The 26,310-nt window shown below is 43.7% G+C and overlaps 1 protein-coding gene across 1 annotated transcript in view; it reads left to right on the top strand.

Annotated features, from left to right (window-relative positions):
* LOC138283610 (dynein axonemal heavy chain 11-like) overlaps positions 1 to 26,310 on the top strand; it is a 2,790,563-nt gene that overhangs the window by 2,473,534 nt on the left and 290,719 nt on the right. The window contains exons 73-74 of the mRNA XM_069221547.1: positions 13,692 to 13,832; positions 13,926 to 14,096. Coding sequence (XP_069077648.1) covers positions 13,692 to 13,832; positions 13,926 to 14,096 — 312 coding nt within the window. The remainder of the gene's footprint in view (positions 1 to 13,691; positions 13,833 to 13,925; positions 14,097 to 26,310) is intronic.

The following is a 26,310-nucleotide window of genomic DNA, read 5'->3' as shown; positions in this document are numbered from 1 at the left end:
CTACTTGACCCCTAAAAACTAGCTCCAAAATGAATTATATAGGTCTCATGGTTCCTGAAACATTACATCACCACTGTAACACATCTGCCATTTTTAAAGATTTTGTCCAGAGAAATTCAGGCCAGATCAGCAAATTCTACCCAAGCTTAATTACTTCTCCAATGATCCAAATACATAATTCAAAAATGAAAATCTCTGACAACAATATTTTTACGGAGGTATAGGGCTGGGATTAGTCAAGAACACCCACTACACCTTAAACCTCTGGCTCATGTGGTATTGAAAGGCCTGTCTCATTTAGACACAGTGGCAAATTTTATGCCTGAGGCTCTGTAAGGAAACTCATTAAGTGATAGATTTGTGCAGTGGTAGAATTGTACTCCTATTCCTTAGAGTCTTATTCCTATTCCCCAAGTCTCATTTCAGATGTTTTCTATACTTTCCCTACCACTGTTCACATCATTGAGGACAGGGAGACCTTGGCATGGGAACATAAAGAACAGTGGCTGCTTCTAAAAAGGAATCGCTCGCCAAGGGGCTGCATAGTGAGTTGGCTAATTTCTTTGCAAACTTTGCTATCTTTCATTAATACCATTTTGATGCAAGGGCACTCAACACAGAAAAAAACTTTAGTTGCATTTAGTGTTATCATCACTGATTCATTCTGCACGAGGTCTATAAATGGCTGCTGCATAGTTGTGAGCCTTCTTACAGTGTCACATTCCATCTGGCCAGCAATGAACTCCATTTGCTCTTAGTGGACCAAGTGAAACATACTTTTGACTATCTTGTCCAACAAATGTTTTTGTTTTTAGCATTTTGTAATCCATACCAAATAGAGATATATAGGGGCGATTTGGTTACATATATTAAAATTAAATTGTGTTATCCACTCACAGTATATATGTGTGGGTATTTGTTAAACAGTCTAAAAATATCCACTGTTTTTCTGAGGTCAGAGGTCGAGTAAGTGGGCCCAGTTGTACGCACTTTCATCTATTAGTTAAAAAAAAGGGGGGGGACTCCCGTGATTTTCGATGCTGCTTATCAAACACGCACTAGCACTTTATGCCTTGGACTGGATTGTTTATTCTCCCCCACCTTATTTACAGATTAGAATGTAGTGGATATTATACCAACAGAGAGGGTTTGTCCGGTGGCCGTTGGTGTCTTTTCAAAGTGGTGGGAGGCAAACCTTAGCGGGTAGCTTGACTTGAGCGAAATTTGTGAGCGCGCGCAGTGGACATTAGGAGACTTCAGGGGGCGGGGTGTTCTCCATCTTGGAAACATTTCAGAAACAGATTCAAATGGCACACTTTAGAGTTTATTTTGTAAACTTGGTGAAAAACAAAAAGGTCTTCATCTGGAGTTCTCCCCCTCAGTCCCACTGGAGATGATCAGACTCGCTCGTTCATTCACTGGCACTGTTGAATTTGGGCTAACCTTGTTGTTTGTGCATGGCTGTTTTAAGTTCCCAGTCCGGCTTCACCTTCACTCCTCTGAAGTCATTCACGTAGAAAATGCTGCCCTCGTTTTTAGTTACCCTTTAGGAGCAGTGCTGTGTTTGCCAAAAGAAACAAAAGAGTGAGCAACTGCTACGCACGGCATTAGATATCGTGTCTATGTTGCAACTATATCATGCATGCAATAATTCCTTCACTGAGATTAACTGATTTTGCAATTACTCCTGTACAGTTCATAGAGTGCAGATACTAGTGCGCCTGTGACGAAGCAGTTCATGCAGATTACGCACACACATTCATATTTCACAAGCATGCACGCTAGATTTCCAGCCACAGACTCCCACAAAATGGTTCCTTCACCACCATCTGCAGGGAACCGATTTTTACTGTTACCCTGAAACCACAGTATAGTTTTTCACTTTCTCTCCGTCGCTGCAGAAAAAGCATTTCACACCCACTCCCACACTATGAAACACTTATTGTTCTCACTCCCACCGCATGGATCATCCTCTGGCACTGTGAAGGAGCTTTTGACTCCCACCTCACAGAACAGCATATCACTTCCTTTCCAACCCCGCAGAGCAGTGTTTCTCTCCAGTAATATGGAACAGCCTTTTCTCTCACTTCTACCCCGTGGAATAGACTTTCCTTCCATCACTACAAAATAATCATTCACTCACCCTCCTAAACTATGAAATAAACTTGTCATCCGTGACATCAATAGCTTCATAAACACCTCAAAGTTCAGCCTTTTACTCCCTCCCTCGATCACTGGATGCCGAAACATCACTCTCTCTTCCGCCCTATGGCATCACCTTGCGCTCTCGCTCTTCCACTGCATGGAACGGCCTTTCAATCGGATACTATGGAACGGTCCTTTACCCTCCCGCTGATTCCATAGAACACAGTACACTTCAGCACATTTTGACTTACTTCGATACCATGGGGCACGGTTTGACTCGTACTTCGACACAGTGACAGGGGTACAGACTGTCTCTCATTTTCCCTCTTAATGTGCGGCCTTTCACTCTCGCTTCAACACTGCGGTAGAGGCGTCACTCTAAATAATACTGTTTATTATCTTTTCATGTTCACTTTGATAATACGGTGCATTCATTTTCCTGTTGCTCCAACCTATGGCGCAGCCTTTTAACCTCAGTTAGGAGCAACGACGGCTGCGCACCATTGAAACTAAGCATGTTTTAATCAAATTCAAACTTCTCATATACTTTTTTAATTACTCCTCGCATGGCATGAAAACCGGGCATCTGGTAAGATTTAAGCCAAAATAAGTTAGCGCATTTTAGCAGCAGGTTAGACAAACCTTCAATCACCCTACACGATCACGTATTTTCCCAGAACGTTCAGCCATTTCAAAGTACTTAAAACTGACACATATTATAAAGTTCTTTTTGCACAAACCTATGACGAAGCCGAGGAGATGCTCATGGTTGCTGCAAGCTAGGCATCACGGACAATGCAGGGACATAACCTCTACCCAGAACTGGACTTTGGCAACAGTTGATTGTTCAGGCCTGGATAGGAGACAACCACCCACCCAGTGAGCACATCTTCTGCGGGGCCTGCTGCAGGATTCCACTACCCTCATGCACAATGCCATCACTGGCGTAGTGCACAAAGGGAAAAGTCTTCCATTTGTGTCACCCTTAAAGGAACATAACCAGTCACTGTGCAGCCTTAGAATAAAGCCACACAGCGATTGATCATGTCCTTTAATCATCCAGCCCCACTTGCTGCCTATAAGCGCGGGGCTAGGCCAATCTAATCAGAACCAATCTAGGCTTTGCTCTCATGCTTTTTGTACTTAAAGCTGCATGAGCGCAACACAAGGATTGATTTGGGCAGGTGAACCCAATGCTCCAAGGGAGACCAGGGAGTTGTGCTGACTTCCCTCTGGCTCTGTAATACAGCATGGGTTCAAGGCCTGAAGTGCACATGTCAGGTTGGCCACAGTCAGAGGCTTGTCCAACCCGACATGCGCACTGGACTTAAGTCCTCCTGCCCAAGACTTTTATTGCCAGTCAAGGATCCGTCCCACCCTGCCTTACTGCATCGTCCCTGAACTGACGAACAAATGCAGCAGCCAAGGCTCAGTTCTTTGAACGCGGGTGGGAGCTTTTACGTTATGCACTTGTGGCGGCTCCCAGGGGGGGGGCAGAGAAGAGGATCAACTCAACACCCTTACGCCCAAAGGGAAAAATCGCCCCTGGGTTTGTCTTGCAGAATCCCACAAGTTAGAAGGGATTTCATTGTTTGGTTTTAACAATGCATTTATGTACTTGCATCTTGTAATGATTTTAGTCATCAGTGTGCCTTAGCACTGTCTTTTGATTCGATTGGCGAGTGGAGTCTATCACATCAGGGACACTTGCCAGCTAGGACCCAAAGTTGATAGGCCCCGTCCTTACTGGGAGCGACCCTCTTAGAACGCTCATTTACAATGCACTTGCATATTACTGAGTAAGTGGCCCGAATTTGATGCACTTTAATCCATAAGTAAAGTCCAAATGAGGGACGTCCACAATGCTCGAGGCAGCACATCTAGCATGCACTAGCACTTCACGCCTTGGACTGGACCGTTAATTTTCCAACTCTTTTGTTTATAGATTTTTAGCAGTAATCCTGTCCAAAGAGAAGAAGGAGCTTGTTTCTAGTTCCCACGAGTCAATATGAATTTTATTGTTTGGTTTTAACATTGTATTTATGTATATGTTTATTGTAATATTTTTAATTAATCAAACAATAAAGATCACCTCATTACCCAAAGGTGTTTCTACAAAAGAGGCTTCATAATGCTGTTGGTTACAGTCTCCAATGCGAGTTTGTCTCTAATCTGCTAAACAGGAGTCAGCACACCCTATTCTTATGTTCATAGTAAAGTTTCTAACAACTAGACAGATGTGCTTTATAGTTCAGCAAGATTCACATTAACAATACTTAATAAATTTATAATTACTGGGATAGCAATGCATGCCTTGGTTCAGTATAAATGAATGAATGAATGGCGAGATTTCAAAAGTGCATGGCTGTGGGAGGCTGGCCTGGTTTACAGTGGGTACCTAAGGTACTTACATCTTATACCAGGTCCAGTTATCCCTTATTAGTGAAATGTAGTCAGTGTCCAGAAACCAGGCTCTCTAGGGGTAGTGTGGATGAGAAGCCAAGGCCCAACTAGGAGACATGCAAAGCTCATGCAATACCACTTTAGTCACACAGTACTCACACACATGAAAGAAAATACTCAGTGTTACAAAAATAAAGGTACTTTATTTTGGTGACACAAATGCCGAAAATACCTTAGAGACCATACTCCCTTAGGAGGTAAGTAATATACACAGTATATACACTAGAATGCAGTAATAGCTGTAAAAACTGTTAGAAAGCAATGCAAATGGTGAAAATCACAACAGTAAGAAATGGGCCTGGGGGAACACAAACCATATACTAAAATAGTGGAATGAGAAAGTCAGTTTCTGACCTAGACAAGTGTAGTGTATAGAGGGGGGCTGGGAGTGTAAGAAAACACCAAAGGTAAGTAATAGAACCCACCCCAGAGCCCAGGAAAGCAGGAGTAAATCACAGTAACTTTCCTAGAACACACAAGAACACGTGATAGAGGATTTTGCAAGAACCAGAAGAGACTGCAAGACACCAGTGATGGATTCCTAACCTGAAGACTTGTGGAAGAAGGGGACCAAGTCCAAGAAGCACTGAAGAGTCCATGGAGAACAAGAGCCCCTGCTAACCCGGATGAAGGTACAAAAGAAGAATCACCGGTGAAGAATAACAGTCACTACTGCACCCAAGAAGATGGATGTGGGTTCATGGTTGGTGCACATAATGTCCCACGTGGGATGGATGATTGCAGTCTTGTTTGCGTTGCTGGATTCTGCCAACAAGCCTTGGCACACGCAAAGCTCACGGTTAGCGGAAAATGGCGCTTCCCAGGACCAGGAGGGACCTGGTGGCCTCTACACAGGAGGGGGAGGCAGAGGGGGCTCTCAGAAACTCAGAGAGCTCTCAGAAGATGAGGCAGCGCGCTCAGGAGTCCCACAGCACGGGGACAAAGAAGGTGCGAAAGGAGGCCCATGCAGCACTACACAAAGGGATCCCACGCCGTCGGAGGACCACGCAGGAGGCTGTGCATTGCAGAAGGCAGTGCTGGGGGCTGGAGCTGCATGGTGCATGAGAACTTCGTGGAAGAACGCCAACAAGTTTTGGCAACTGCAAAACACACAGTGCACGGGGGTACTGTCTTGTGTGGGGAGGGAAACTCTTACCTCCACCGAAGTTGGAAAGCTGGACTTCAGGATCGTCGGGACCGCTTCAGTCTACCACCTGTGTTGCTGGTTCCATGCACTTCTTCAGGAGAGGGGACCCAAGCCACCAGTCGTCGCTGCAGAGGGGGGCCTGCTGAAGCAGGGAAGTGACTTCTTCACTTCAAGGGAGATTCCTTCGTTCTTCTGGTGCAGGCTGAAGACTGGCTGTCCTCTGACTATGCATGACGGGAAACAGTTGCAGTTGCTGACAGGAGCTGAAGATACAAGGTTGCAGAATCATCTTTGCTTCTTTGTTGCAGCTGTAGAGTTCCTGGAAGGTCCAGATGCAGGTTCTTCGGTAAGAAGGTGAAGTAAAGGATGCTGAGGATTCCTGCTGGAGTCTTGCAATCCAAATCTGAGGAAACACCCAGGAGAAAGACCCTAAATAGCCCTGAAAGGGGGATTGCTCAGCTAACAGGTAAGCTCCTATCAGGGGAGAGCTGTGACGTCCCCTGCTGACATTGGCCACTCAGATGCTCCCAGAGTGATCTGCCAACTTGGATTCCAAGAAGGCAAAATCCAGAGACACTCTGAAGGAGCTCTGAGCACCACTCTTAGGGTGGTGATGGACAGGGGAGTGGTCACTCCCCTTTCCTTTATCCAGTTTCACACCAGAGCAGGGACGGGGGGTCCCTGAACCGGTGTAGACTGGATTATGCAAGGAGGGTACCATCTGTGCCCCTCAAAGCATTTCCAGAGGCTCTGGGAGGCTACCCATCCCATGCCTGTAACACCTATTTCCAAATGGAGTGGGTGTAACACCCCTCTCTCAAAGGATTTTTTTTGTTCTGCCTTCCTGGGCTCGAGCTGCTTGAGCAACATGAGGGCAGAAACCTGTCTGTGAGGTGGCACCAGCTGGGGCTGCCTGGAAAACCTCAGCAGGCTGGTATGGCAGTACCGGGGGTCCACTGTGGAGCCCCCAGAGTGCGCGAAATCATACAACCAATGCTAGAATCAGTATTGAGGTATAATTCTGAAATGTTAGACACCTTACATGGCCATATTCGGAGTTACCATTGTGAAGGTGGACCTAGGTATTGACCTATGTTCAGTGCACGTGTAAAGTGGCGACCCTGCACTCACGAAGTCCGGGAAAATGGTCCTGGATGACGTGAGGGCACCTCTGTTAGTGCAGGGGTGCCCTCACACACAGGTACTCTGCACCCAGCCTTCAGGGTTGGAAGGCCTGGTACATCAGTGACTTATAAGTCACCTTGTGCAGTGTAAATGGCTGTGAAATTGTGCATGCACCATTTCACAAAGGCTGCAATGACAGACCTGTAGAAGCCTTTGCATGGGCTCCCTATGGGTGGCAAAAGAAATGCTGCAGCCCATAGGGATCCCCTGGAACCTCAAAGCCCTGGGTACCTAAGTACCATAGACTAGGGACTCATAAGGGGGCACCAGTATGCCAATTATGAGTGGAGTACTGTGTTAACATTATCCAACAACCAAATTTAAAGGGGAGAGAGCATAAGCACTGGGGTCCTGGTTAGCAGGATCCCAGTGACACAGTCAAACACACTGACAAACAGGCCAAAAATTGTTCTCACACATGGCTACTCTCAGGAGTATCCCGGTGCTAAGCAGAATGTAAGAGAGCAGAAATATGGTGGCTAGAGTATGAAAAGCCAGGTCTTGAGTTGCTTCTAAAAAGCCTCCCACATTCAAGTTGAAGCAATTCAGCAGGAATCCTGTTCCAGAGTTGAAGGTCCAGCAGGGAAAATGATCTGCCTCTTGTTTTTGCCAGCCTAACCCTAGGAATCTTAGCCAGATGGCTGTGGGAGTAGCACAGAGTGCTAGGAGGAGTGCAGTAATGTGTTCTGGAAGACAGGTACTCTGGGGGAGAGTGGTTCAGAGCTGTGTGCATGCGAATGAGAGTCTTGAAACGGATCCTCTTATTAACAGAGAGCCACTGCAAGTTCTTCAAGTGCGACGAGACTGAAGCTCTTCTAGGTAGATTGAGAACGAGGTGGGTTGTAGAATTCTGGACCGTTTGTAGTTTCCTCAACAGAAAATGCCAAAGACCACCATAAAGTGCATTGGCATAATCCAACCTGGATAAATGTTATCCTCATGGACAAGGAGAGGATCTGCAAAAATTGTTTTAGCAGTGCACATAAGACCAAAACACGTGACAACTTCTGTGTTAATTTGGTTTTGTAATAACAGCTGTTTATCAAACATGACACCCATGTTTTTTACTGCATCAGCTCTTAGGAGGGGAAGCCGCATCCGGTCAATTTGCTTGAAGGTTAAGATCAAAATTGTAGCCAAAGCTAAGAATCTCTGTATTATCAGTGTTACATTTGAGTTGATTAATGCGCATCCACTGGAACATAACTAATAAACAGGGTTTAATGGCATCCAGGGCAATTGGCTCAGGTTTCTTAACTGAAAACAGCTGAATGTCGGCATACTAGATTATCTTGGCTCCAAAAGACTCTACCAATGGTGCTAATGAGGTCATATACATGTTAAGAGTCAGGCTAAGGGTCAAGTCCTGTGCCACTCCTACTGAGACGCTGCTCTTACAGGACTAGAAAGGTGGCAGCCAAACCTCCTGGCATCTGTCTTCGAGGAAGGATTTCATCAACTTCAGCGCTGTGTCCCTGATGCCTATATCATATAGGCAGGTGAGCGTGTGACACAGAAGGGCTCTATTAGAGGTCCATGGTGTACAGGAAGCAAGTACTGCTTGATGCAAGGACAAACACATGTTGTAAGTTCTGTGCCGCGGCCATCTCATTATTTCAAAATCAAGATACAGTGATATAGAGATTTCTGAAGGTTTCTGATTATGATACATACAGTGCAAAAGATATATGGCATTTCCAGTGCTGCTAATCATGTGCATGACTCTGGTCTTAGTAGCAAATGCTTGAATTGCAGCTGCCTTCAGATGTAAACATGAAAGTATGTTGTCCTTGAGTGGTTCTAATCTGTGAACATGAGCTCCGCAAAGGTGCTAACTTTTATTTACAGGGAAACAAGAAAGCAGAATTTGCAGCACAATAGGTAGCCTGCTAAATACATCTATAACAGCATATTTGCATTTAAAGATGCTAATGAGGGATATGAACATTTGCTGTGACACTGCCCAGTACCGCCAGGGGAGTGTCTGGGACCTTAATGCATGCACCCCTTTTTGCCTATTCAGTTAGTGGCTACTCCTCCCCTTATCTGTGATCTGACACCAAAGTAATAAGGGAACTTCTGACTTGTTTGCCTGGATCATGACACCAGATCATGGCCCAGGGCTCATATTTGCAGGCTTTGGAGAGCTTGCACATATCAGAGCTAATATGATTAAAAATAAATAAATCGTCTTTGTGCTGACTGAAAATCCTGGTGGACCACATTATGGCCAGTGAGATGTATATTGGACGTTCTTATTGTGTATTGTATTTTAGAATTTAAATAGCACTTTCCTATCCATTAAGAGGTAAGAGAGCACTTTGAGGTTTGTAGAGTAAGTAGCCGCTCAGGCTGTTACACATGGATGTTAGAGTGTTGATTGATTGTGTGAGGCTCACGTGTATGCTCCACTTTTGTCACAGAAGCATGTTGCAGCTTCTCATGCAATCTGTGGTTTGCAAGAAACAGTGTAAAAGATAGGTTGTCAGGTTGTGCATACAAGCCGTGATGACTTGTCATATTAAGTGAGCTTAGTCATTATTTGGGAATCAATTAGCTATTTACCTCTATTCTGAACTATAGATGGCTCCTGACGATCCTTATTCTCTCTGGCACTGTAGTCCAGAGAATGCATGTTCAGAGAAAGAGCTTCCTCCAATCTGTTTTTTTTTTCAAACGTTGGAAGGATCAGTAATGCAGCTGTTCTGGATATGAAATTTCTCTTTTAGTTGTATAGTTTGAATTATAAGGAAATTTTCTCATCCAAAGGATTGCCTGTTGAGTAATGCAGAGAACATTGAAGGAGATTGTCCTTGCGACTAGTAACCAATGTAGGGCATTGATGACTGGGATAATGTGTTCCCATCTGCTCAGGTTTAGGACTGGTGTGGTTTCAGAATTATGGATTAGCTGAAGTTTGTGAATTTGGAGACTGAGCCCATTATAGAGCCTAATGAATAATTTACTGTACTAGAGCTATTGATCCTTTCATCCTATTGGAAGCCCTAAGTAATGGAAGATACATTGCTCATCATACTGTAAGCATCTCTCCTCCCTTTATTGGCTTGGGTTTGGAGTGAGAAGCTGGTGTCCACAGTCAAACTGAGGTTCAACACCTCTGTCAAGGTCGAGGGTAGTGGCCCTAACTTCAAAGGCCAAGAGGATGTAGGATTGTAATTTTGTCATGACCCATTGGTTTGCATGTCCATATCGGTAGAGTGAAGTCTAACATCTTTTTGTAGAATTCAATAGGCTACTACACTGAAGCATTCATCATGGAAGGAGGTCTAAAGGACCAATGATTTTCATGTTTTAAGATGATCTGAATGTTATATGCATAGTTCCTACAGGTAAATTTTATGGCATTGATGAGATCAATAACAGGGAATAGGTATTGCTTGCTTGAATAAGTGAGGAACGAGTGTTTAGCCTTGTGGATCACTTACTCGAGTGTTGATGGTGATGAGCAGAAAGGATTAATAAGTGTTAAATGCAGACAATAGATCAAGAAGGAGTAGCACAGCATATCATCCGAAATAGAGATTGAGACTGATCCAGTGTTCTTCCAGGTCTGAATTCAATTTGTCTGTGCTTGTTATATCAAGTAATGTGGAAATCTGTGAGAAAGCTGCAGTTTACAATTACCCTACCTAGAAATATATATTGTTTGTAATGGTAGGATCTGAATGAGGATCTGTTCACTTTAGAGTGAGGAATTAATGATCGTTCTGACTCGTATTGCAGACGATACATGCAAAGTGAATATGTTTGGGGCACATAAGTCTGAATTCAAGCCTGCAATGTTGATAATTTTAAACAGTTAAATATGTATTGGTTTCTTTTGATGTTAGCAATTTGAAAGAGTACACTTTAGATTGTGTGTGGTTATATGGTTTGTAGAAGTTGATGTGCAGTCTCTAAAACTGCCTCATTTTAGGAGAATATCTGATTCAATTTTATAGATTTTTTCGATAAAGTGTATGCCAGGCTGTTGCAGCGTTGGCACAAGTTATGCTGCAGCCTGGGTGTAGAATTCTGATACCACACTGAAGAACTCTTTAATTAGGCAAGTTGCATGTGAAATGCAATGATAGTAGCGGTATCTCTTGTCTTTCTCGAGTATTACTTTGTAGAATGTGGGCTCTCATTGAATCCAGTCTTGTTGTGCTTGTCTTTGTTTCTTTATTTTCTAAGGCTTCTACATTCTATTCACATTCCAAGATTGAATATGTTTTTAGATATGGAACTTGGTAATTTCTTTATGTATACCCCTGCTATGCACACTTCACTCTTTTTAGTCAACTGGTTTCTGAGAAGTCAGGTACTCTCAGGGTCTAGTGGGTGGGGGTGACATCATCAGATTGAAGGTGCAACAACATCTTTTAGTCAAGGTTTGGCGAAGAAGATAATGTCTAGGTTGAGATTGGCTAACAGGCCGTAAGCAAGTATTTTGATTTTGCTGAGAGCCTAGTGTGAATTAACTTACAAGGCAGGTGTTTGGTAGGTCAGTTGTTATCAGATAATTATCATATGATCTAAGATATGCAGGATCAGCAGCAGTGTCAACTTCAAGAACATATGAGGCAATGCGTCACCACAGGTAACTGCAAATAAATCTGCGCAGTCAATTTTGAAGAAGGGATAGGAGCCTTTTAAAGTTTTGAAACTATTAAAGCGACATACAGAAGGTGAAAATAAAAGCTACTCAAAATGCATGGTAAATGAATATAGGAAATTAGCATAAGGCTCAGTCAGATGCGCCATAGACTCTGATATGAAGTCAAGTTTCAGAGCAAAATATTGTAAGTCCTAATCTAGAGACAAACAGATAAGGGTCTGCTCTCAAAATTCAGAGCAAATTAGACCTGGCTGACTTCCAAAAACAAATCTTTTTATGGAAGAAATGCACAGTGAAATTCACATTGTCACTATATAAATCCACAAATTGGGATACACAATGCAATACTGCATCATCTAGCACCATTCCCTAAATGAATTTGAATAGAACCACAGTTGACATAATGTCATCCGACGTGGCAGTACAAATCTAGTGACATTCAAAACAGTGATAGTGTCATACAATGAACAGACCTACAGTAGCACAGGCAGGAAGAATGTAATAAGTACTACTTTCTGAGTTTTTCGAGAACAGCATGCCAGTGAAGAACATTTCATTTTGCTATGTGTAATGAGAGGAGAAATTAAAACACACATAGGGCTTCATTATGACCCTGGCGGTCACCAGACCACCAGGGTCACGGTCGTACCACCGCCAAAGTGGCAGTCCAACCGCAACATTATGACTGTGGCGGAGCCCTCATGGTCCAATCACCGATACTGCCAGGCTGCCGCCAGCCTGCAGCCTGCAGCCTGGCAGTACCGACGGTTGTAATCAGCCAGGGCAGTGCTGCCCTGGGGATTACAAGTCCCCATCCACTAGCCTGTCCATGGCCATGGAAAGGCTGGCGTAATGAGCGACTCGGGCCCCTAGGAGCCCCTGCACTGCACAAGCACATGGCATCGGCACTGCAGGGGCCCCCATGCTCAGCCCGTCATGCATTTCACTGCCCTAATTGCGGGCAGTGGAATGCACGACGGGTGCTGCTGCACCCACTGCACCACCACATTGCAGCTGGCTCCATTAGGAGCTAGCTGCAATGTGAAGGCCCTGTTCACTGTAGACCCCGCGGGCAGAAACTATGTTTCCACCTGCCGGCCCTGCGGTGAACTCCTAACAGGGCAGGCGGGGTTCAGGCTGCACAGGCGGCCTGATGGTGGGAAGAGGTGGCGGGTGGCCTCCGCTGCCCGCCAAACTCATAATGGGGCCTATAATGGCTGCATTAGGGTTAAAGGTCCTAGTCCAGACCTAGTTAGTCAAGAATGGAAAAATACAGTTTTGCCAAGTGCTATATTTTCGTTTTAGTGCAAAAACGTTCATAATGTCAGGCACACAATTTAAGTAAATCAAAATAATCTCTTTCCATTAGGAAGTATATTTGCATATCATTTATGGATGCCCTTGCTCAAGAAGCTGTACAAGATGATTGTATGGTGTTCTTTGTCATTGGATTTAATGTCTTTAATGATGGTGCTGGTGATTCCTTTGGTCAGTATAGCAGACAGGGTTTAGAGTCCTCTCCCTGGCTGTATCTTGGTTGACAAGAGCTCAGTTTACTATTTCAGTAGTTGGTCTGGTGAGTCATTCAGCCAGTGTGGTAGACAAGGTAATGCTGACAATTGTTGTTCTTGCCTGGGAGCCAGAAAAGGATGAGTGAATGGTTCATTACTGTTGCCCCTATAGCATGTTGATGATGTTGATAAATATTGTTTTTGTCAAGAAAGGCAGTTGTGGATGATTTAAGGCCAGTTTTACATCAAAGATATAGTTGATGGTTGTTGTTGCTGCAAAGAGGAAGAAAAGATGGAGTAGGGAGAATTCCACACTCTAGTATTTTAAGTGACCACATGTCAGTTGGCCCGCATGAATGCTACCTTTTGAGCTAAGGAGGAGCATGAGTTTATGCATACATTACTTTTTTCACTTATGAAGTTGTAAATTTGTCCTTGTCCTAAAAGTACAACTGAGTCAGTGGTGGAGCAAGGCAGCTTTTGAAATGTTGATTGTTTTTACTGAATGATATTTTGAGAATTTGAGATTGCAATTGTTGACAATATAATCTTCAACTTCGGAACACCTGAGCACTGCTTCACCAGATTGATACAGCTATTTATTCTCTCGCTCACGCTGCAGGTTTTGGAAGCCAAATTTAATGAAGTGAAGATCAATGAAGCTCGTGAGCATTACCGCCCTGTTGCAGCTAGAGCATCCCTGCTCTATTTCATCATGAACGACCTGAACAAAATCAGTCCCATGTATCAGTTCTCACTGAAGGTATCAGATTGCCTAATTAGTACATTTCCATTGTTCTTATATATTGTATTGATTGCCATGTAGTTCACACGACGCATCTCACTTCTTTTCTAGGCGTTTAATATGGTGTTTCGCAAAGCTATCCAGCAGGCAGATCCATCTGAGGATGTCCGGATACGAGTAACTAACCTAATTGACCGAGTCACGTATTTAACGTTCATTTACATCAGTCGGGGGTTATTTGAAAGAGATAAACTTACCTTCACAGCACAATTAGCTTTTCAGGTATAGTTTACTTTTGTGACAGTGCTTTGCTATGATTTTCTGTTGCCTGTTAGTCTCGTTACAACATATACCTATTTTACGTTTTTTGCACACATCCAACTATTACCCTAAATAATATTTATTTACATAGTTGTCATTTAAATGCAGTGTTAGCACAACATTTGATCTCTACATTGTTTGTCCTTCATTAGAGTGGATTATTTAACTTTTTTCAACTTCACCAAGCACTTTTATTCATACATGAAAAGGGCATTGTATATTAACGCTACTCAATCGGAAATACAAATGTGACACTATAATTAAAGCCCTTATACATCTTTAAATAGCATTATTTTTAACTTTTTTGTTCGTGCAACTTCAAAACCAGCTTCTTTTGTAACTACCATCAGTGGGTAAGGCGATGTTAAATGTATAGACTTTCCATACTGTTTTCGAATTCTACTATAAACTAGCGCTCAGACCGGATGTCCAGGATGGCAGACCTCAGGAGTTGCGTCATTGACAGAACATTGGTGGTCATTTCAACCTCGGCGGTCTTTTCACAAGACCGCAGAGGGACCGCCGTGCTGAAGACCGCCAGTGATGGCGGTTTTCCGCTCGGCGCATTATGACTGCTGGCAGCCCTCCGTCCTTTTCCGGACGGAGAGCCGCCAGCAGCCATACTGGCGGTCGGCGGGGAAGTGGAGGTTGCTCCACCTCCACCGCCACGTCAACAGAACACCGCCCACCGAATCACGTTCTGTGATTCGGTGTGGCGGTGTTCTGTTGACGGGGTGCTGGCGGCGGAGCAGCCCCCATGGATCCCGTCCCCTCCCGGAGGATCAACGGACCAGGTAAGTTGATCGTCCGTTAGGGGAGGGGGGTGGGGGGGTGTTGTGTGTTGTTTGCGTGCATGGGGGTGTGCGTGTGAGTGTGTTGAGGGGGTGTGTGATTGCGTGTATGAATGCGGGGGGTGTTGTGTGGCTGAATGTGTGCGCATGTCTGCCTGTTTGTATGTCTGTGAGTATGTGTGCGTGTATGACTGTGTGTGTGTATGTTGGTATGTATGTTGGCATGTGTGCGGGTATGAGTTTCGGGTGTGTCTGTATGCGTGTAGGGTGGGGGGTGTTGAAAAGTTTGGGGGGGTGCATTTTGGGGTGCGTGTGTGAATGTTGGGAGGGTGTGCGTGTTGGGGTGCGTGTATGTATTTTGGGGGTGGGGGTGGGGAGGGGTGTCCTGCCACCTTTGGGGGGGTGTCAGGTGGGTGAGGGGGGGTGGGGGGGACTCAGCGGTGGGGATGGGGGGTGGGATAGACCCCTATCAGTGCCAGGGAAGGAATTCCCTGGCATTGATAGTGCTTACCGCCATGGATTACATGGCCGTTCCCAACCCCATGAAATCCATGGCGGTAAGCCGGGTCGTGATACCGCCGGCGGTCTTGTGAGGGCCGCCGGGCTGGAGACCAAAGTCTCCAGCCCGGCGGTCGTTACCGCCCTGGCGGTCGGATCGGGGAAGTGGCGGATGACACCGCCATGGTCATAATTCCAATTTTTTTACCGCCGGCCTGTTGGCGGTAAGACCGCCACTTCTCCGACAACCGCCAGGGTCGTAATGAGGGCCAATGTCCACTAATCCTGCTATTTTATGGTGCTCACCATTAATTTACATTTCGATATGTATTATTTGCATTTTTTTTTTTTTTAAACAAATTTATTTTTCGGTACTATAAAGAAGACAGGCAGCTCAGCCCGGGCCTTCACTAGAATGCTGTTTCAGAAGGAAGATTGTTACGTTACTTCGGCCTGCTGCAATGTCTGAACTATTGGGCAAGAAGGCCTTCATTAGCCATTTTGTGTTTGGCCCAAGATGGCTGTTTGAGCTCCACTCTCTCTTTTCTTTCTCTGTGTCTTTGGGCTGGTCAATGAGCCCCAGGATTGTGGATTCGAAGTTTTGTGACACTCGCTCTTGCAGACTGTTCTCCCGTACTTTGTATAGCACTTTTGCTGGCCCATAATATGTGTTCTATCAGTTGACCTCCTCGTGTAAGCAGCACGCCATATCCCCACTTGGGTTTGACTGCACTGCCAGCGGCCCAGTGGAACTCTTTTCTTTGCCTACCCTTAGCTCATGCCATACTGCTGGAGTGCTTGCTGATTCTCTTTCACATGGGTTATACTTCAGAGAGTGCTTTGGGAACTCACATCAGGGACCGGTGCATATATTCCTTGCTTCTTAACTACTTTTATAGTAAGTGCAACTCTTCTGACCTGCCAGTTTACTTTTGTTCTCTCATTTGTTTATTGTTTAGGACCAATACCTCCAGTTGTGAATTACTTGCTGTCACCAGTTTTTCTGGCCCGCTCTAGGAACCACTGTTATGATCTTGCCACTTGTCAACACTTGTCCATGATATGTATCTGTGCGGCTATGTGAAAATCAATAACAATTGGTTAAAAAGAAATACTTCACAGAATGCTGTGGAAGCTTCCCGTGATCCGCATCTCCAGCAAAAGAGAGATGTGCTTTGAAGGTGTGGTGGAGGTTGGGACTTTTCCACTTTGCCAGTCATTGGGTAACCTCCTGTTGCTTGCTGTGTGCAAAGGAAAAATGATTTCCTTTAGCAAACCTTTAATTTTGCATTGTCCTCTGTGGCCACTGAAGAGACAATTGTAAACACTAGTAACATCCTCCTAAGACCTATGTTTACAGTGACAGCCATGTTGGAATGTGTATGTATGTTTTTATAGCTATAACGGACTTTACAATACCATTCAGTGCTAATTGTGGTTGTTGGGCCTTAAATTACTAGTCAGTCTTGGGGAATAAGCTTTATCTTGCGTTTTCTTCCCTAATACTTTCTGCTTGTGATTCGTCGTTGCATCCTTGTTGATGTTTCAACATACTTAACTGAGCTTTTAATACACAGCACGTAATTTCGTCCGGATTTCTAATATGAAAGAGAGGAGAATCACAAGGTGAAGGTGACTCAAAGAAAAGGAACCAGGAAGATATTACCCCACCTATAACCTGTCAATAATCTAAGCAACAAGGGGAAGAAACTCAGCATATGAAACACACATCGCCTAATTCAAAGTCATTAAGGAATTGGGACTCATTTTAAGAGTGATATGGGGAATTCTGAAGGAAAATAACTTCTTTACCTTCTTGAAAGATGTAGGTCAGTATGTCTGTGAGGTACCCCCTACGTCCTATGGGAACCATTTTGGGATAATAAGATGGTTTTTGAATGTTGAGAAAGGCCAATCTGCTCAAGGTTGCTTCTCTGAATGTGGCAGGCCTGAGATGTACAGCATGGTACATGATTTGTAGGTATCGCAGGCACTGAAATGTGACTGAAATATGTTACCATTGACACTCATGTTACTAATAAGGAACTATTGAGTGTGTCTAGACCGTGGTCCTTTAAGGGTGTGTCTTGCCAGGTTTGTTATAGGAGTAATCGTTTTATGATTTTATTTCACCACTCAGTTGATTTAGTCCTCTTAGGCACTACAATGGAAGTTGATAATTAGTGGGTGACATTGGATGTACAACTAGGAGGGAAAAGACTGTAATTTCTTAATATCTACTGCCCTGCAGTGGAAAGCCCCAATCTGGGGAGGTCTTGCTGAGAGTCCATTCATGTTTTGATCAGAGGTTGGAGCTTTATTTTGGTAAAAGATTCGGTTTTTGATAGACATTCAGATATCTGAGATTTCTGGTTTTCAAGTAGAACTGGTTTCAACCAATACAATCCCACCAAAGTAAATATTTGCATTTCAGTGGAAATCAGAAAACTCTGATTTTTCCTGCATTTATAGTGCTATGCTGTGCCTTTTGTTGTTAGTGCAGTCCCTATATCTAAGCATGTTTCTGTAACAGATGCTGCAGTGGTGCCACATGTGTGGCCCATTTTGAGCTACTAAAATATTCTTGTGACTATCACCAAGCTCCATGGCCCAGAGGTCCTACTTCAACTCCCTATCTAAGTTGTGTTTGGAGCATGGCTCACTTTATCTGTGTGCAGCTGGAAGTTCTCTGCATGCTGCTGTGCTCGTTTGCTGACAACTTATGTTGACAACTTGTTGTTTCCGTACATGATGGAAAGTCCACCAGAACAGAGCATGCAGAACAAATACTGCAAGAATTGAGAAATTAAGTAGCAGGTACATCTGTAACATATGCCTGGCAGAAGGCAGTGGCCCCAATACAGCTTTCAAATAAAAACATGGCCACAACCTTGGCAGAAATAAAAAATTATCAGTGCCCCAGTGATGTCCAAATAAATGCAATATCTGTTAGCCATGGCCCAGCAATGTGAAGACATGAGAAAAGAAAGAAAAACTTCACAAAAGTACACAGACCTTGCTTTTGGTCTTCTTATATATTTAGTAGTTCAACTCTTGAGTCACATAAGTTGACTTCACTCACAGTGTGATCTACACGACCAAATGACCAAATATTGTCTGTAGGTCATGGTGTTACTCTAGTACCTCTGCTATTTGTCGAGGGCACCATGTACTCAACAGTATGCATATTAATACATTAGGATTCGCATCTGTGACCAGAAAAAACAGGGAATGGTCCAGAGCAGATCATAATAGCAGATTTATTAGTACATTTCTTTCTTAGCATCTTAAGGTCAATATAGGGCTGGCAATCAATAACCATCTCATGTTCTATATAGCACTGCCAATTCATTTAACGATTGCCCTGTAACTAAAGAAGAGTCCAGTATGATGGTGCATTTAATGTCCATCACTACCTTTTATCTGCCACAATTATAGCTTATTGGGGTGTGAACATCTCCAGCCATGCATATTGTTCTCATGGAGTGGGACTGGCCTGGTGAGAAGAATCGTTTGAGTGCTACAAAACAAGACAGGTACAGAGATAAGAGAGATAATGAAAAGCAATATGAAAGAACTCATTCAGGGAAAGGGTAATATGAAGGGGTGAGGAGTGGGAAAGAAGGCAAGAAGAATTAACAATAGAAAGGAGTAAGGGAAGGAAGGGAATGAACTAATTCTTTATAAGCACTGGAAAAACACTATACCAGTTTTTTTTATGCAAACACTGATATCCACTGATTTTTACCAGTTTAAAAAATACTGGAAAAACTGAAAAAAACAATCAGAATTCACAACAAATAGAATTTGGAAACTATTGCCTTTTAATGTAGTTAATAGGCAATATAAATGTCGGGGTGGCTTCCAAAGCCTCCTAGCAGGGACGGACTGGCCCACTGGACAGTAAGGTAGTGCCCTAGAGGCAGGTCTGAAAGGCCAGTGTGGGGGCTGATTTGGTGGCTGCTTATGGGCTTGTTTTCTGGTCTACTGGAGGAGGCGTAGGTTTTTGACACATTCCCAGGTCTACCACTTCTGGTAAATCTGGGAATGCATCGAAATCCATGGGTTTTGTGTGCAAACACCCATGCAAGACCCATGGAATGCCTCCCTTGGGCAGAGTAACACAATCAGCAATTTGTGCTCCATCGCTTAACTCCAGATTTATGAAGCCACTCAGGGCCACACAAGGTGGCCTTGCATGGCTTCATAAATCTAAATTTGGGCTTGGGTTGCTCATGCACCACATTGCGTTGTGCAAGAGTGATGCAACGGGGCTCGTGAGACTTCCCCTGTGTCTTAACTAATGGGGGACACATTTATTTTGTTGCCAGTCTTATTTTCTCTCCCAGTCTGACCCTGCCTACTAGAGCTTGGCAACATTGTTGACCTATGCCTTTCCTACTCAAAAGGAGTTTACTTTCTTTTTTCCAATACATTTTTATCATTATTTACTGGTGATTTATCCCTTATAGAGTAGGCAGCTGCTCCCTCATTCTAGTTGTTGGGAATTTCTGACCATTCCTTAATACACTTTTCCCTTATCCTTGTGGATGTTAAATCACCAAGCAATATATGGAGAATGAATACTAATGTAGTTTTCCCAAGATTACAGGCTAAAATTAAGAAGGAGATAGCTAATGTATTTTAAGGTCCATCAGATGACGGTACATCTCCTGTTGTAAATAGGGATGCACTTAAGAACTCCATGAAAGAATCCACAATTTCCATTATGGCCCATAATAATAGATTAGCAAACACTGAGTTAGCACATCTAGAAAAGGTGTTTGGGAGGCTTGAGAGATAGTATGCTGGCTCACCGACCAATGCAGAGTAGCAGTTTATTTGGTTTCAATATATTTATATGTTCTGTGCTAGAGCTGGTGTCCTGGGAAAGGATGAAAATGCTAAACTGTCAGCTTATGATGATGACATGATGATGTACATTGGTGACCTGATACCTCAGTTGAAGGCATTTTAAATATATTGAAGGAATACTGGACAATCTCCTTTTAAATGTTATAACTGAGTTCTTTCCTTTAAACGACCTATGGGCCTTATTTAGATCTCGGCATTGGGGTTACTCCGTTGCAATGGTGACAGATATCCTGTCTGCCGAAATCTAAATACCATTGTTTTCTATGGTATTTAGGTTTTGGCGGATGGGATATTCAGCACCGTTACAATGGAGTAACTGCCGAGATCTAAGTCAGACCCAAAGTTTCCTGAATCTCTCCTCATTAGGCAGTGGTTAAAATGGTTCCTTGATGCACCCACTGTATCATAAATCCCACTCAAAGTTTAAATTGTAGTAGGAATGGTAGATCTGCCTCCTCTTTGTAGTTTATTGCTCATTGGCTCTCATCCATGCCTTGACTGGAATTGGATTGAAAACTAACAGACCAGCAAAGGTCTGGGGTAATAAAGGGGCCTGAGCCTGCAGCAGATTGTCACAAAGCACTAACCTTGTACTCCAGATCCAACACTTCCATCTCTCACTGTCTCTACCAGTGACCATGTGCACAAGAATATTGAGGGTCCACGGTAAGAAAGTAAACAGAGATACTGGACTGCACTGAGCTGATATCTGCAGCATGTAGCAGGTGTCTAAAGGCAAAGAGGAATCTTTAGCAACTTGCCATGAAAGCGCTGCATCAAACAGTAACGGATATACTTTAGCAATATATCCCTGTAACCAAATCTAGAACTTTGTTATTCCTGAAACTCAACATACAAATATGAGTATCTTAGGTGTACTTTTTTTCCAACACTTCTTTACATGGTTAGGTTTACTACCTCAAGTTTAGTCACTAAGCACTCTCTGTGGAAGTTGAGTTATAGTTTCTGCTTTACTCTTGTGTCACTGCAAGGTAATTATCAAACATTAATATTCTGTAATTTATATCTTAGCAACTAATATAAGCATTACTGAAACTCTTAATAGCCCATGCATAGACATATATACATCACATCAAGAACATAGTCCTGGCTTAAGAATCCTTCCTATTACGTGATAGACAAACTCTAAGTGTAATGTAACAATCCTACAAGCTTTAGAAACGTTCACACTAAATGTTCAAATAATTCGGAATTTGTTTCCAATGCACAGTCCAACTTTCAGAATACTTCTCTGTCTTCACAATGTCCTTCAAACAATTCCAAATGAAGCAACTGTACCCTAAAAGGGAAATATAGATCTACATAGCAAGGTCCTTGTTTCAGCACTGTTGTAACACAATTGCCTAGCAAAGATGTTGTGGGCTGAGAGGGAAGTCGTATCTAGCTGTCCAAGGTGGCCGGCAGGTCTCCCAACTGCGTGAAAGTTCATAACCAGCTGGAAATGTAATTCATTGTATAGGCAATATAGTATAGAGTATCCTCCTCTCATGCGAGCCACACTCCAGACAGCACTGACACTCTGCAAGAATCTCAGCCTTCCCTTACCTTCCCTTAGATGGAATCATCACTTCCATACACTTTGAGAATTCTTAAGTAGTATGACACGCCTCCGCCATACTTACTGAAATTGATATATGTATCAAGGGTGCCTTTAATCTATTGCTACCATTGTTAGAAAAATTTACCTTACAAATTTTAGATTTTCTCCGTGTTATGCCACTAAGGAAATACATTGATGCCTTCTTACACTTGACCAAATTGGAAGTGACCATTCGTAGCACTTATTAAAGCACCCAAGGAATACAGGCTTGTTAGGGAATCTAAGTTTCTAGGTTGCTTGCACATTGAATTGTCTGATACAAGATGGGAGGCTAATAATTCTAGTCTCTTCTCTGCGGCAGTTGTCTGCCAATTTCTTTGTAATGTAAGACTTTCGGGAATACTTAAAGGCTCAAAGCTACCAAGATAATCTTGCTTCCTTCGTTTTTAAACATTATTATTGAGCATTTTATCATTACAATGTATACAAAACAAGCATGATTGAATTGGCAATTAAGGCAGATTGATATGATGTTGAATAAGTGTACAAGATAAAATATCGCATTCTACCACCATGGACACCAGTTAAGGATGGTGCACTACTATAAGAGAGTGCCAGAACCAGCAGTGAAGGAAACATAATAATAACAATCATACGGGCATGTGGGTGCATAGGCAAGTAACTGTTTGGGATAATTGTGTCATCTAGGTGAGCCAAGGGAAGCGGTGAGAAGGTTAGGTCTGTTGACAGGATCCATATTGTGAAAGAGATTATTGGGGCAGCCATACTACCAAAGGCTGGTATGGCAGATCAGGGCACCTCGTATAAGAGGAAGGTTTCCTTGTGCAAGGCCACAGGCATCTCAGAGGGGCTCATGACGTTCCAGTCTAGGGTGGGAGGGCATCTTTTCTTATGAAGGCCTGGAGCTAGATCAGCATATCATTTAAATCCCTTGATATGAGATGTTAGCAGAGGGCCCTTGACTCTTTCCTGAAAATCGCCACACTCTTGGTTCCACCCAGCGGGCTAGCATGCATTGGCAGGACGTAGCCAGGGAAGCAGTTGCATACACCATTGCAAGGAGATTGCCCTCTTGGCTACTAAGAACACAAGGTCTGTAAATTGGGCTGCCACACTGCTCTGTTTAGAGCTATGATAAACTCCAAGGGCAACGGACTCCCAGGAGTTCAAACCATCAAAGTGGGTAATGTCAGCTATGGTCATCAGTACCATTAGTCAGTATGGCCTTAGAGAGTGGCAAGCCCATAAAGTGTGAAGTAAATCAGCAGGGTCTAAGTGAGAGCAGGAGCAAAAAAACTGTGCATTTGGGTAAATCTGGTTCAGTTTGGCTGATGTAAGATGTGCTCTGTAGAGAATGGAAAACTGGATATTCTTAAAATGGGTGTTTCTGAACACTATTTGGGGGATTTACAGTGCAAAAACCCACTTTGAGTCGTGAAGCCCCCTCCCAGTGTCTGCCTATCAGGCCTAACAGAGCTGTGTGAGTGGGGTGAGGTTGTATTCTCGTTGTATTCTTAGTATGTGGAGTGTTGGGGGATTCAATTCTAGGATGGAGTGGAGATCTTCTGTCATTTGCAGGTGACCTCCCTCCGGGTGTAGGTGTAAGTTAAAGTTGTTCCTGTTTACTTTCCTGGCATCGCCTGCATCGCGTGACAGGAGTATAGTGTGTAACCCTGAAGGATCACTAGGGGAGATTTTGGTTGGAGTCCACTTTCGGGGGAACATTGCTTTGGATGTGGTGGTACCCAAAGTGGCAAGTATTTGGCTTCATATATGCCTATTTATTTTTGGCGGTGACGCAACGGTTGAGCACTTGCTACTTGTGCGGCGCAACCCCAGTCAACCAGGACATGCTGCAGAGCCGAGCGCTCACTTCCTGACCAGCGCGACCCCAGGCACTGTGATGTATCATTAAATAGTAATACATCAAGATTCTAGAGTTTTGACTTCCTTATTCACCCCGGAGGGTGCTTATAGATTCAAGCAGATGCCATTCAGATAAGCTTCCGCGTCTGCTGTGTTTCAGCATGCAATGTATCATCTGTTTAAAGGAATTTCTCATGATACCTATTTCCAAGATGGCATTCTTATGTTTGGGAAAGACATGGATTAGCATGATCAAACGTTAAGGGAGGTTTTGAAAATTTTGCAAGAGTGGGTTGACGATCAGGAGAGAGAAGTGTAAGATAGGAGTGGATGTTATGGAATATTTGGGGTATTGGATTGATGACAAATGAATCTCTCCAAAGATTAAGTTGGTCACTGCGGTAGAGAAGGCTCCTTCGCCTGTGAATAATGATCAACTGAGATCATTGTTGAGTCTGGCTGAATATTACTCACAGTTCATTCCTATGTTTACAAACAAACCACAGCATTTGAGAAAACTTATGGTCAGAAGAGTGAACAAGTTTACTCTTGGGCTCAGTGACGGTAATGTGTAGAATTGTAAGGAGGTGAGGGTCCCATGTTGCATGGTAAATGGAAGAGGGGAGAAAATGAGTTTGGATGAAAAGGGTGTTTAGAGGTTGGGTGATTTGGGTAGGGAGGAACTCAAGGATCACAAAGAACTACACTATTCTAAGAGATATGATGATGTCATTATGTACTGATCATGTACTACATACATGTATACATTTTTTAATTTTTTCTAGGTAGATCATTGATTTATCTTTTATGAAGTTTTGTACATTTTGTAATTGTAGTGTTAATGGGGAGGGAGAAGTGTTGTAGTCTTAGTATGCGGAGTGTTGGTGGGATTCCATTCTAGAATGGAGTGGAGGTCTGCTGGCAGAGCCCCCTCCCTCTATGGATGTAAGTTAATAAAGTCCTACCTGTTTATTGTCCTGGATGTGTCCTCTTCACTTCTTTTCTCGCATGTTCTATGATATGCTGATTACATGTAAGACCCTGGCCATCTAAAAATAGGTATCCCAGGGTAGAAATAGCCCTCCGTATCTCAAGAGCATATGGATGGACTGGTTGTGTTAGTTGAAGGACAAGGGTGACACATTGACATATCACAGCTACTGATTTTGGGGTTGGAAGATACAGTTTAGTTTGGGGCAGGAGGAGCTGAAGTACTTCTCTGGGGTTCAACAAGCCCTTGCTCGAACCCCTATCCTCCAAGGAATTGCCGGCGAGCCAGCCATTGGAAGTCAGCCATCAAATAGTATTGTTCGAATAGGGGACATCCAAACCTCCCTAGCCTAACGGCAACTGAAGTTTATTATGCGCAATGCAGCAGCAACCGGATCCCCAGAATATGTTACCAAGCATGCTGTAGTCTCATGGAAGAACTTTTGCAGGGGAGTAATCAGGACATTTGCAAAGTAATAAAGCATCTGAGGGAGCATTAGCATCTTAGGTAAGGCTATCTTTCCTGTCATTGCTAGTGGGAGACCTTTCCAAAATTGGATCTGGGCTCGCACTTCTGGGCATGAACCAAATTGCCCTCGTAAAGGTCAGTGTCAGTGCAATAGGTCCTGATGCCCAAGTACCGAAATGAGGGTTCCTTTTCAGGGGATAGGACCTCCACTCAGATTAACTGGTCGCTGGGAAATGCCACTTCTGAAGAGATAGATCCATGACTTTCCCCAATCCAATTAACTTGCAGACCAGCTGCATCTCTGAATTCCTACAGGGCCAAACTAATGGCGGGACATCCTTTGCGAGCATCTCTGAGGTAAAGCAACATGTAATTGCGTATAGCAAGACAGCATGCATTGTGCTATCCAGATGAATACACCATACCGCTGCCCCATTTCTGAGCTGTAAAACAGGAGGCTCCATTGCAACTATGAAAACCAACGGAAATAGGTGCCAGCCCTGCCTCATGCCTCTGTGCACAGGGAATGAACCCGATGTCAGTCTGCCTATTTGGACACACAAGATGGTAGCTCTATACAGGAGCCAAGTAAGGGCAAGTAATTGCTCTCTCATTCCTAAGCCAGTGAAGACCCAGAATAGGTAGTCCCAGACTGGTGTATCAAATGTCTTCTCCAAGTCCAACCTGAGGAAGGGAGAGTGTGGGAGCTGGAGGGGAAGCCCAGTCAATAATGTGAAGTAGACTACGGATATTAAGGGAGGTGCTTCATCCTTGATCAGATCTGTTTAGCAGGGAGTGGATAAGGCCTGGGAGTATTTATAAATATTTATCTGCTAAGATTTTACCTACTCTTTTATAATAGTGCCCAGTATCACTAACGGCATAAAAGAACACAACCGGGTGGGATAATAGTCGGGCTTAGAGATCGAGACCATGTGGGCCTCCTGACGGGATGGTAGCAAACACCTGCCTAATGGACCTGTACATACAACGTGGCCAAGTGGGCAACCAAGTGGACAGCAAATGTTTTGTAATATTTGAGGGGAGCCATGTTAAACCTGGGTTTCGTCAGTGGCCAGGACATGAATGGTTTAGTTTCCTGTT

This window comes from Pleurodeles waltl, chromosome 3_1, assembly GCF_031143425.1.
Source record: "Pleurodeles waltl isolate 20211129_DDA chromosome 3_1, aPleWal1.hap1.20221129, whole genome shotgun sequence".
Lineage (NCBI taxonomy): Eukaryota > Metazoa > Chordata > Amphibia > Caudata > Salamandridae > Pleurodeles > Pleurodeles waltl.
This window is presented reverse-complemented; position numbering and strand designations above follow the sequence as displayed.